The sequence below is a fragment of the Acomys minous genome (genome assembly GCF_964271855.1).
Source record: "Acomys minous genome assembly, chromosome: 11".
NCBI classification, from domain to species: Eukaryota; Metazoa; Chordata; class Mammalia; order Rodentia; family Muridae; genus Acomys; species Acomys minous.
Window position 1 is genome coordinate 92,393,735 of NC_140492.1, and position 13,305 is coordinate 92,407,039.

Below are 13,305 nucleotides of genomic sequence, written 5' to 3' on the forward strand. Positions count from 1 at the left end.
GCCCTGACTCCATCTCAGGACTCATTTGCGTTTCTCCATCAGCCCCTGTCTTCTCACATGTGCTACTGTGAGCTCAACTGCATACTTCATTTTGGAAAGCGATTTACACATCTTTTTTTCTCCACACATACTGGTACTTAAATCATAACCTCTTAATTCCTCGATAAGTTGCTTGTAGTCAGTAATGAAGAAAAATTTAAAATCCTTACTTTTATAACCTAAAAATAACATTCTGATAGTTAAAAACAGAAATAAAAGACCAACTCATGTTTAGAATATGTTTAAACATATATTAAGAGCTATAAGAAATGTCAGAAATTTAATCAAATAGCCATTTGTATTTGTTTGTTTGTTTGTTTGTTTGTTTTTCAAGACAGGGTTTTCCGGGATAGCCTTGGCTGTCCTGGACTCACTTTGTAGACCAGGCTGACCTTGAACTCACAGCAATCAGCCTGCCTCTGCCTCCCGAGTGCTGGGATTAAAGGCGTGCGCCAGCCATTTGTATTTTAAACAGCAGGTGAAGTACAAGTATCTTAGATAGGGTTTCTGTGGCTGTGAAGAACTCCATGATCATGGCAACTCTTTTTTTTTTTTAAGATTTATTTATTATTTATACTGTTGTCTGCCCATATGTGTGCCTGTACACCAGAAGAGGGCACCAGATTTCATTATACATGGTTGCGAGCCACCGTGTGGTTGCTGGGAATTAAGCTCAGGACCTTTGGAAGAACAGACAGTGTGCTTCACCTCTGAGCCATCTCTCCAGCCCCCAGATCATGGCAACTCTTAAGGAAAACATTTAATTGGAGCTAGCTCACAGTTGAGAGGTTCAGTCCGTTATTGTCATAACAGGAAGATTGGCAGCATACAGACAGACCTAGCTGGAGAAGAAGCTGAGAGTTCTACATTTACATCTGCAGAAGGAAGAAACTGTGTACCACTAGGCCTGGTTTGAGATTCAAAAAGCCCACCCACTAATGAAGCGCTTCCTCCAACAAAGACACAGCTACTCCAACAAGGCCACACCTCCTAATAGTGCCACTTTTATGATTTCACTTTTTATTAGCAGAACATTTTCTCCAACAGCATTAGGCTCCCAGGGTCTCAGGGCTGGGAGCTGGGAACCTGACTCCGGAGTGGAGACTTACTCTGCACCCTGCCAATAGCTTCTGCTCCACTGCCTACTTGTGAGATGGAAGAGAGAAATGCAGCTTGCCTCCGTGTCTGAAATGTCCAGCACTGTCCCGGGGTTCTGAGAGTGTGTGATGAGGCACAGCAAGACACACAGAAGGCAGTGAGCTGCTGACATAGCCACTTAAAATGAACCCAATTCATCAAGTGGCAACAGAATCAATAATTCTCTGAATCTTTATGCAAAAGACAAACTGCAAACTATTAAGGAGATAGGTAAGAGCTGTCTGTCTCTGGATCAGAAGGCGAGTTATCTCAGGATCATCCTGTAAACATAATATAATCCAATAAAAATACCAGTAGAAAGAGAGAAAGAGAAATCCAAACAAAACTTGCCAGCATAGATTTTGATAAAAGGGAAAAAGGAGTGCTGAGGATGTGGTGGTGAAGGGCTGTCCAGCGTATGCTGAAGCATGGGTTCTAGTCCCACAGGGCAAAAAGAAAGAGAAGAAGGAAACAGAACTCCACACCTGCAGTGTAGCTCTCCACATGACACAGAAAGCAGGACACTCAGGGTGAGGGGAGTAGTCACCATACATAGGAGAAACCTAAAAAGTACAGCCTCACTGTAGTGCTCATTGCAACACTTGTTAGTGTGTAGCTGCCAAGTAATGGACATGTCACCTGCTTACAACCCTTAAGCCAGGACTTAGCCTGAGAAAGCATCAGATTGTAGTGGCGTGGCACACAGCAAAGACTTGACCAGCAGCACTCCTCAAAATTCGCAAGGGGGTCAAAAATAAGGACATTTGGACACTCTGAGCTAGGGAGATGGTTCACTGGGTAAATCCCTGACTGCACAAGTTGAGGACCTGAATTGAAATCTCTAGAAAACATAGACACACACACACACACACACACACACACACACACACACACACACACACGCCAGACATGGCCTCAAGCATACCTGTTATCCCCAGTACTGGGGGGAGGGAAGGGCAGACAGGAGGACCACGGCAGCTGGCTCACCACTAGCCTAGCTCCAGATACAGTGAGAGACATCAAGTGATGGAAGACACTCAATGTCCTCCTCTGGCCTTTGCATATACATTCATACTCATATGTACTCAGGACTCCATATACACCATACAAAAAGGCAATCCAACAGCCTCCTCCAGTGTCTCTCTCTCTCTCTCTCTCTCTCTCTCTCTCTCTCTCTCTCTCTCTGTGTGTGTGTGTGTGTGTGTGTGTGTGTGTGTGTGTGTGTGTGTGTGTCCCTCTCTCAAACACACACACACAGAGCCAGTTGCTGCTGCCAAGATATAGCCTAAGGAGACATGATTGTGACATCTAATGAGATGTCCCAGATGAAGTCCTCACAAGGAAAAAAGGCATCAGGTAGATGGTGGGTGTGTTAATGTAGTCAATCTGCTATAGCAACATGCTTTAACAGACATTTATTTTTGCCACAATTCTGGGCACTGGAAGCTAGATTAGACGGTGGGAAGGCTGGTCCAAGTAAAACGTCTATTTCAGGCTTATGGGTAACTAGCTTTACTCTGCCCACTGGCCTGGCCACTGTGGCTACAAACTCCTAGTGTGTCTTCTTAAAAGGGTATTATCGTACCCTTCTTTTTGCCTCTCAGAATTAGTCTACTTTAATTCTCTCAATAAGTAATGTCCTTGACTAGTTGAAGATCCATATAAGCAGACCATATTTAGAAATATATATATATGTGTCTAAGGGTGAGTAGAAGTAAATTGTATTAAATTATGATATGCATAAAAACAAGGAATGTCAGTATTATAGAATGCCTAGTTATAAAAATGACAAATATTTTTGTATAAATATAGTTTGTAGGTAACACAGTTGGTCTCTCACACACAGATTCATATGCTGAAGCCCTAATACCTTATATGGTAGTATTTGGGAGTAGATCACTTGGAGAGAAGTTAGGATCGATGAGATCATAAGGGTGAGACACCCCCCCCCCCCCCCCCGTGATGAGATTACTGTTCATATAAGAATAACGAAAGTTCTCTCTCCATTCACACACACGATATGAGGGCACAGGGAGAGGGAGCCATTTTGTAGCCCAAGGAGAGAGCCCTAGTCAGGTGAGTGTTGGCTTCTGTCTTCCAGTTGTGAGAAAACAAATCTTTGTAAGTCACCATGTCCATGGAATTTAGTTATGGTCCAACCTGAGAAAGTCACACATGAATCACATGGTTAAGGTGATGTTTGGACTTTGCCATTGGCATGCCCTCTGAGGGCATGCTGTCCAAGACTCTCCTGTGCTATGGGAAGAGACGAGGCTGCCTTAACATCTTGTCACAGGTAAGAAAGCAGGCCAGAGAAGCAGGGAGACTAACCCACAGCACAGTGAGCCACACTCGGGTCTGAAGTCATTCCCAGGTTCCCTGGGAAGTGCTGAAGAGATGCAGATGCAGGAGCAGGTTCCGAGGGCCAAGGCAATGAGAAAAGGGCTCAGGAAGAAATTAAATTAAACTGGGCTTTGAAAGGACCAGAAAGGAGGGGGTAGAACATTCCAGACAAATGACGTGGACAGAAGTGTGTTGCAGCCTGTTTCTAACACACAGCAGTGCGGGTCCTTCAAAGACTCAGATGGAGGCAACACTTGGAAACTGTTTCGTCTTGCTGAAATTTGTATTTACAAACAAAGGCTGCTTCTGCCTTTCAAACCATTCCCCAAATCATTTAGGTTTGTGTTCTGTAACCCAAAGAATGACAAACTTAAATAATAACCAGGAGCTGTTGTTTAGTTGGTTTCTTAAGAATTCTAATAAGGAACTGCGAAGTCATCATAATATGCAAACAAATTATGTTATAACAAATTATGTGTATGTTCCCAAAGAGACAAGGTCATTCAAACCAGGAAGCAGAAGGCTGTCTGAGGATAGTGAGTGCATTTTCCCACCGTTCAGAGCTAAGCAAACAGGAGCAGATGTTAATCTTTAAGCTGTTCAACTGGCCCATTTGAGACAGGTCGGCACTAGATTACTATAGCACAAATTGCTCTCGGTAGAAAGACCTTGCCTCGCTTTTTAATACTAAGCACCCCTTTTCTTTGTTAGAAAGTTTGAAAGGTATTACTTGCCTGGAAACTAACAAGTTTATACAGTGTGTAATTGTTAAATAATTTGGAATGGTATATGAAAACTATCAAGAAGAAAAGTAAAGAAAACCAATATTCTAGCCAAAGGTTTTTTTAGCGGTGATGGGAATCTCAGAAATATTGGCTTGTCTGTGAGCACTTATCAACGGCGTTCCTCTGGCCAAGCATTGCTGCACGATGAGGTACAGAGGCCAGTGAAACAGAGCCTCTGTTCTTCAGAACACTGTGACCCAGGGAGGCAGGGCTGCACCACCCTGAAGCAGGCTTAGAGCTGTGGACAGTACTGTATCGGGGGCCAGGAGAGAACCTCACTGCTGCTGGAGAAAGTGGGCCAGACCAAGCAGGAGCCAGAGTGGTGGCACAGCCAATAGGAGAGAGAGAGAGAGAGAGAGAGAGAGAGAGAGAGAGAGAGAGAGAGAGAGAGAGAGAGAGGTCTTGGAAATACAGAGACAGCAAAGAGGTTGGAGAGAGTGGGGATTCTTCAGGAAGCTACTAAGAATATGGCCTATCTGGAATGAAAGATGGGGATCACGCCAAGCGTGGTGAGGACACCAAGTTACAGAAGGACCTAAGAAGTTTGGGTTTCCTTCTGTAGACAATAGACCAAAGGGTTTAAACAGAAGGGCTTGCACAGCTAGCTTTGCTGAAAAAATAACGTATGGAAGGAGGGAGGGGGAGGGGAGAGATAGAGAATAGGACTGAATCATGGACCACAGTGCAAACCGTAGTAGTGTGACTCCTGACATTATCAGACACCCATCCTCACAGGGCTGGTCCTCATGGACCTGCAGCTGAACGCGGTCATAGCTGGCATCCTCGTCTTAAGTAAAACAAAGAGAAGCTGGGCCTGGGACTCCAGAAAATAGGGTTTAAGACATGAGCAGGATTCTCCATGAAAGTTGATGCTGATTTTAAACAACCTTTTCCCCCAAAGATGTGTCCACATTATGTGGGGCTCTGGGAACTGTTTTAAAGGCCAGTCTGGAGTTCAGGCATGATCCCCCCACCCCCCAGTTCACGGCTACATTGTCATATCTTATGCTCCAGACTAAGCACACCCCATTCTGATTTTTTTCTTACTAGACCTAGCATAGAATTTGAGTGTGACTGGTTCCCAAGGTTAACGATCCATCATTACAGATAAAAGCCTCTTACTTCTGTGAGAGCTTCCTCTACCTTCTCAGAAGTTGCCTGTGAGAGGAGGCTGATTGGCTAGGGCCATAGCTCAGTGGAAGAGTGCTTACCCAGCATGCACAAGGCCTGGCTTCAGCCTTTAGCTCTGCAAAGAAAAGAGAGCCTGATGGTCTCTTTCCTGCCCTGTCCATAGGGCAGATTCTGCCAGGCAGCAAGGGAAAACTTCGTGAGAGCTCTGTCAGTGGATGTTCCGAGTGTTGTCTCACTCTGTTAACATTCCAAAACACATGTTTGCCACATTGTGGTGTCTCTGTGCTCTCCCAAATAAACAGTTTGCTTCAGGAGAGCAGATCCTGGGTCATGTTTGACTTTTTGTCATCGGTAGCTAGCATTAGCCTCACCCGTAAAAAGCCCCAGATGTTTATTGAGCGAATAACTGAGTCTACCCTCCTTACCTTGTTTTCAAACCCTTTATAAGGCTGACTAACCCTTGCCTTACTCAATTTGAGGCGCAGATTCAGGGCCGCTTAAGCCTCCTCAAGTGTGAGTGACTTGTCATTATGAACCCGGTCTTGGAGCTGGAGGCGTGGCTTAGCAGTTCAGAACACCTGGTGCTCTTGCCGAGGACCTGGGCTGGGTTCCCAGCTCCCACCTAATGGGTCACAACCAGCCATACTGCCAGTCCCCAGAGATCTGTCACCCTCTCCTGACCTCCATGGGCACCAGGCACACCCATGGCACACAGATATGCATGCAGGCAAAACACTCATACAAGAAAATAAAATAATCCAGAGGGTTTTTTTCCCCCTAAAGAACCCACTGCTCCATCTCTGAAAGGGAAACGCAAAGGTAAATAAATGAAATCAGTCAGTGTAAAAATATAAAGTTTCTTAATCTTTGGCGCTATGCTCTTTACATTTGAAAATAACCAGTGAGAAGTTTTAATGCCTATTTCTGGGACCCCCACCTCACCCTAGGCACCTTTGAAGGTCTGAGCCTGGTAGGGATGCTTTTTTCAAATATCCAGCTGATTTCCTCATGCAGCCTGTGTCTGATGTAAGAGTTCTAAATCTGCTTAGGAAATGCTGTTTTAAAAGAAAATTCCTCTCCCTGAGCTCTGCATTAGGAACTGAGGGGGATGAAGAACGAACGGGAGGCACCACCCGCTGATGTCTGTCAGGGAGCAAAGCCTGCGTTACCTGATAGAATGCCGTGTCCGAGCAACTGTTAGCGTGTGCCGAGCTGTGAAAGGCATGCAGAGTGGACCAGCCCGGTCTGTGTTTCAGGGAGCTTATGCTTAAAAAAAAAAAGACAGCCCCTGCCCACGCAAGGTCAAGTGATTTCATAACAAACCTTCCAGTGCCGGGCTTGTCCAGATCCAAGGGTCTAACTGTTTCATTCTCATTTAAAAAAAAAAAATGGCCATGTTCAGCACTGGACATACAGCTGTGAACCAGGCACACACTGTCTCAAAACCTGAGTCTCCTCAGAATTCAGTAAAGAGACAGAAAATAGTGAGAGGTGTTGAGGGGAGCTAAGTAAGGTTGGTGAGATAGGAAGCAACACATTGGACCGTCACATGCTTCTGCCTGAACTATTTTAGTCTAGTCCGATAGTAAGTAGTTCCCGGGTAGAGACATATGAGAAGAGAAATGAATAAGAAACACTGCTTCAGAATCCAGAGGAATTTAAGGAGGAAGAATAGTTAAGTAATTAAAACAACAAAGTAGAGTAGCAGAATGGTTAAACAAGTGTTTTGTGAGGGGGGGCATGGTGATACATACATACCTGCAATCTAGAGCTCAGAAAGGTACCAGAGCAGCCTGGCATACATAGCAAATCCACCTCAGAAAGCAAAAGAAACAGATTTATATCAAGACAGAAGAGTTCTTAAATCAGGGTGACTTGGAAATGAGAAAGAATTCCCTTGGGATAAATCATTTCACTGCATTTTAATCAGAAATGAATTGCTAATGGTAGACATCTGTATTGAGCTGAGAATTAGATCCTCTGGTTTTTGCACAGATGTCACCGCCATCCCATAATCCGTCTTCCCAGTTAGGTGAGAACTTCAATCCTGACTGTTAGGTCAGCAAAGAACCATGTGTTTACTTTTGTTATGCTTTTGCACAGTCCCATATCAAAGTAAAATTCCCTGTTTAGCACTATGTCACCAGTTACGTGACTACCGCCGGTGCTTTTTATTCGAGACCTGAGTGGGTGCTGAAGACTCTGTTAGCCAAAACTAAGTTTCTGTCTTTGCCTTCAAGTAAACACGGTCTGAAATGCTCAGATGTAAATAATTAGTGTGTAATTAATTCCACAAGAAGTCACTGCTCTAATTGGTTTTATAGCAGTCACCAAGTGGACAGGCTGACTTATTGGGATGTACTAAACTTAAGTGCCAGCGCCTTCTGGGTGAACTAAGTTCTCAGTCTGCATGTGTGCCCTCACAGGACACTGACATGTGGGCACACTTTCAGTTCCTACAGCCATGATTTACGGAGGCACGGAGGTCATCGGCTTATTATACCCAAAATCATGATAACTATTTTGTTTTCCTTTTAAAAATGAAGTGACCAAAGCCTGTTGAAAGATAAGTGGGTGAACCATTTTTTCCTATTAAAGATTCAGTATTATTGTTGAAGAGCCAAAGTGTTATGGTATTAAATCTGGAGTCATCTGTAAGCTGAGAGCCTCTTCTTTCCTCTGGGGCTAAGATTGCTATTAATCAAATGGTTGGACCTGCCTAGTGCAGTGCGTATGAAACAAACAGTCGAAGCAGACAGCACCTTTTAAATTTATGGCTTTCTGTGTTTTTCAGATTTGTGAGAGAAGGTCTCTGCCTGTAGACTTGGTTCTGTGGCTCACCTGCCTAGATTTCATTTGTTATACAGAGCCAACCAAGTCCAGTAGTTGCAGGATTATCTCATGGCATTGAAAGGAGGAAGGTACCTATTATGTTTTTAATTGACAAAGTCTGGGAAAGTCCTTTTGAAACTTGAATCATTTCTACCAGAAATAGGTGTTATTTAAAAAATCTCTATTGGAGGTAGAGTATGGCAGAATATGGAATAGAACAATGAATTTTTGGAAAGTTTAATAATATATATATAACTAGGTAGTGGGGTAAGCAAGCATTGATTTAGAAGTATTAAATGAAATTATTTTGAGAAGTGTTTGATTCCAGCTTAGGTGTAAGTTTTGGGAGGCTGTTAAGGGTTCACAGTGTGGGGCTGAGCTCCTGTGGTGTGTAAAGTGTGTAAAGGGCTTTAACAGGACAGCCTTGTCACTCTAATGCACTTGCTCCCTTTCATGTAACACTCGGAGTGCCTTGTAGGGTGCACAGGCGAGACTGCAGGAGTGTGGAAGTGGAGGCTCTTCACACACTACAATAAGTGATAAATAGCTGAACTTTCTTCACTGTCTCCACTGTAGTTAGGGTTTCTATTGCTGTGACAAAACACTGTGACCAAAAAGCAAGTTATGGGAGAAAGGGTTTATTTGGCTTACACATCTACATCACTGTTTGTCATCAAATGAAGTCAGGACAGGAACTCAAACAGGGCAGGAGCCCGGAGGCAGGAGCTGATGCAGAGGCCGTGGAGGGTGCTGATCACTGGCCTGTTCCTCATGGCTTGCTCAGCCTGCTCTCTCGCAGACCTCGGGACCAGCAGCCTAGGGATGCACAATGGGCAGGGTCTACCCCATCAACCACCAACCAAGAAAATGCCCTACAGCCTGATGTTATGGAGGCGTGTTCTCAATTGAGACTCCCTCCCTTCATAGAGCTCTCACCTGTGTCTTGTTGGCATAGACTGTCCAGCACACCAAATGAAGCAAATCGCAGGTGCTGTGTAGTGCCCGAAAGAAGAATGGCTTCGGGGTGGGGGATTGACACCAGCTACAGACTTAGAGGCTGTTGGAGTTTCCTGGCTTTCAGTGTACTGCAGTGGGAGCCTGCCACCGATTGGCCATCTCTCAGAAGCATGAGGTTGTTGCTGGCAGTGGGCTTTCAGAAGTGACATGAACTGTCACTGATCGCTTAGACCTAGGTAAGTCATCATTAATTGATTAAATCCAGTTTGTGTTTCCAGATGGTTCTACTGGTTTCTTATCTCAATGACTATGGAAAAATCAGCCTTTTTCAATGACCTGGGTGTTCTCAGAAGCTAATGCCCAAATAAACACCATAGGAAAGTTAACACTGACCAAAGAAAATTAGACTCTAGAGGAATCCACATATGTGTGCAGTGGTTGTGTGGGATGCAGTTTCTAATTGACAGTGTTCACTGAAGCAATGGAACGGTTAGGAGTAAGCAGTTCTTGCATGACGTGGCACATTCCTGTGTTGAGATTAGTTATTGAACTTAAGAAAAAGCAACGCGTTATTAATAACAGTGCATAGTGCTATGGCTGTAATTTACCTCATTAGGTACGCTGTAGGTCATCTGTATGTCACTGATATTCACTGCCTCTCCATGACCTTCTAAGCAGAACAGAAGGAACTGGTGATAGTCCACATGCCACTGAGTCCCCAACATGTCAGTAGCTATAATATTTGCTTTTACTCCAAAAATCTCTTCAAGATCTTCAAAATCTGAACATACCTATGGGAGTTTCCCATACAAATAAATGTCACTCATCATCTATGTGCTGCAGGGAGAAGAAGGAGGGCTCCTGATAGTACCGACTGCCCAAATCTCTGCTTACACATAGTAAAGGAGTCAGCGTCATATGTGAGCCTCATCTGAAAGCTGTAAGGGATGTGTGCAGGGTCTCACTCCTGTCTGCCGTGATGAAGGACATGCGTATTTGAGATGAACTGATACACTAATTGGACTTTTTTATTAACTGATAGAAAATTCTTATCACTTTTGTTTATTCATATAAAAACTGAATTTTTCTCTTTGCTGATTCATCCAATTTCCCTGATGTTTTTTGTCCTCCCTGCTTCTCCCTGGTACATCGAGGTGGGGCACCACTAATCACTGGCATAGTTCCCTGCTGCTGAGGATAGCCAGCTTATGACCACTTAGGAATCAAGCACATGCTGATACCTTAAGACCAGTGAGCATTTGTTAAAGTAGGAGACAGGGTCATGAGATTTGCTGTAATCAACAGTAAGAGGAGAAAATTAGTTCATGGAATTATGCCAGAAATTTCATTCCCTTTTGCGTAGAAAAACTTAACCCTTCCAGAAAAGACAGCCACAACACCATTGGAACATCACTGTCAGTTACTTTTTAAACTTTTCTGTTGTGGATGCACACATTTTGTTCTGTTTGTCACTGCTTATCTGGTTTTTGTTAATTTGCTAGTGGTGCTGGGGATTGAACCCAGGGCCTTATATGTGCAAGGCAGATGCCGCTGTGCTACACACCAGCTCTAACGTTTAAAGGTTGGGTTTTTGTGTTGTTTTGTTTTGTTTTATTTTATTTTAACCCTTGCTTTTGACCCTTCGAAACACTCAAAACCCAGACATCAGATAGATCTGGTTAGTGGCTGGCATCTTTCCCCTCAGCTGGCTCTCTGTGAGTATACTCTTCAGAGAAAGAAGACAGAGGTCCAGATATGGCTTCAGGAGATTCCAGGACAGCCATCAAAGCCTCCCACGAGTGGAAGAGCTTGCAGTGAACATGGGGGCAAAGACTCCTAGACATGCAGAGAAGTGGAGCGGACTCCAGGCATTTTCCACCAAGTTTTGCTTTGCTTCTGGTTTGCCGTTCTGGGGAACCAAACCCAAGGCTTTGCACATGCAGGCAAGCAGTCAGCCACAGAGCAAAACTCCTCAGCTTGTTTTTCTGTAGAACTGCTTTCCAGGTGGGATGAATACCCCTAAACAGCAAACCACCACCCCACTCCACACTCCACACCAACCTCTACTACACACACACACATACACACACACACACACACACACACACTGAGCTGGGCTGCCTGGTTCCCTATGCCAGGCAAAGTGGGGTACAAAATGTCTACTTTGGGATCTGAGCCTGAATTCACTGAGCCATCTCTTCTCCTCTTTAGGATGTCACATGTTCTCCAATTTGAAGACAAAACCAGAAAAGTGAAAGATGCAAGCATGCAAGACTCAGACACATTTGAAATCTATGACCCTCGGAATCCGGTGAACAAGAGAAGAAGGGAGGAAAGCAAAAAGCTGTTGAGGGAGAAAAAAGAAAGAAGGTGAGAGGAGATTGGCGAAGCCAGGGCTGGAAGCTTGCCTGCCGTGAGTGCCCTCGTGACGGACGTGTGTCATAGCATCACGGAAGGATGTGAAAAGTGTATCTGAACCTGTTCTCTGAAAGTATTTCATTTTGTAAATTTGGAATGATGTAAGCAAATGCTTTTGGTTACTGACACATTTTTTTTTCTTAATTGACCTTTTATATTGTAACTCTGTAATAAAATCAGTTTAAATGTTAACCATTTGCAGATTGTATAAGCCTGTTTATGCCCCTTTCACCCTGAAATATATAAAGGTGTCTTGTCAAGATTATTTTATAAGACGTGCTCACAGAAAGAGCACTTTAATATAAAATCCCTGACACTTTAATATAAATTCAAAATTCAAAATAAAAACATTAACACTGGTGTTTTTGCATATAAAAATAGCCAGACCAGTGGGACTCTTGCTTGAATTCATGAGGAACCCACAGGCAAATTAATATTCAGTCTGTCCAGCCTACTGCCTGGATGTTAGGAATTCGTCCAGACAGAGCAATCTGCTGCCATGCTCACCAAGTGCCACAGCCTGCTGCTGGGCCACCTGCCACTGCCCTTGTCAGCAGGGCAACACCAGGAGCAGGTAGGTGCCCAGGGCCCACACCACGAGTACACCTCATCAAGAATTTCGCCATTGACGCACTCACACTGGGTATTTCTGTCACCCATATTTAATTCTAAACTCCGTGTGCTGGAATTGTACAGCCAACTAACTTCAGTCACCTAATAAAACCTCACCAGCCACATCTTTTCAGAAGAAGTAATGGAATCCATTTCCTCTTCCTAAAGCACCGTTCTTCAAATGCAGCCCCAGGTGCAGCACTGGCAGCAGATGTAAGGGTGGAGAAATTGCTAGCCCTGCCTTGCCGCCATCACTGCCGCCGCCGCCACGCCTCCTCCAGACTGTCTGTGTCTACAGAACTTAATGTTGTCATGTCCTGTGACCGAAGGAGAGTCAGCCACTTCAGAATGAGGAGGTGCTAACATACACTGAAGTATCAGAAGGCAGAGTATAAATATGTTGCTTCCTAGCACATGGTGGGCTAGTTTATAGAGGGAAAGACCGCCAAACTCTGGGTCTGTATCTGAAGATAGGTGTTTGCCGCATGTGCCAGGCCCTGAACTGGGTCCTCAGCATGAAAAAAGATAAGTAAGCAGCACTGTATTACCATAATATCTTAAAAGGAACAAGCAAAGCTAGATACATAAACCTAAAGCATGTAACAACCATTTGTATAGTTACAGTTGTGCACATATGTAAGACTATGTAAAGCCAGTGGTTAGCTCTGAGGATGCAAAGGGTACCCAGGGTTCCCTGGAGTTTCAGCTCATAGATGACTGTGCGCGAGGCTCGGCCCTACACGGCCTGCTGTACACCAAACACACTGCAGTCCTTGTCCTTTGTGATCATGAAGGAACCTGAGGTGAGAAGACAGGACTCCCCGTGTTCACAGACTTCTCTTTTTGAACGAGGAAGGGGAACACTTCAGAGAAAAGAAGGGTTTGATAGAGTGTTCTGGAAAGTGCCAGACAACTCGGAGCTGGGGACACTTGAGGCAGGATTTGATTATGCAAACATATCACTGTAGTTATTTCCTTTTTTCTCTCTCTTTTTTTTGGGGGGTGGGGTAGGGGAGGAGGCTTAGGAAATTGGGGTTTGGGGTGTTTGTTT

General features: G+C 44.3%; 1 protein-coding gene and 1 long non-coding RNA gene across 3 annotated transcripts in view; one reads left to right on the forward strand and one right to left on the reverse strand.

Moving 5' to 3' along the window:
• The window catches only part of LOC311608716, a 35,962-nt gene extending 29,140 nt beyond the window's left edge, over positions 1 to 6,822 (reverse strand). The window contains exon 1 of one of the 2 annotated variants that reach the window (XR_014783099.1): positions 6,759 to 6,822. This is a non-coding gene — a long non-coding RNA (uncharacterized lncRNA). Of the gene's footprint in view, positions 1 to 6,604; positions 6,690 to 6,758 lie in introns of those variants that run through there. The other variant, XR_014783100.1, reaches the window with a different exon arrangement.
• CWC27 (CWC27 spliceosome associated cyclophilin) overlaps positions 1 to 11,840 on the forward strand; it is a 172,035-nt gene extending 160,195 nt beyond the window's left edge. The window contains exon 15 of the mRNA XM_084801325.1: positions 11,436 to 11,840. Within this exon, the coding sequence (XP_084657451.1) occupies positions 11,436 to 11,598 (163 nt within the window). The 3' untranslated portion in view covers positions 11,599 to 11,840. The remainder of the gene's footprint in view (positions 1 to 11,435) is intronic.
• Positions 11,841 to 13,305: the final 1,465 nt, after the last annotated feature.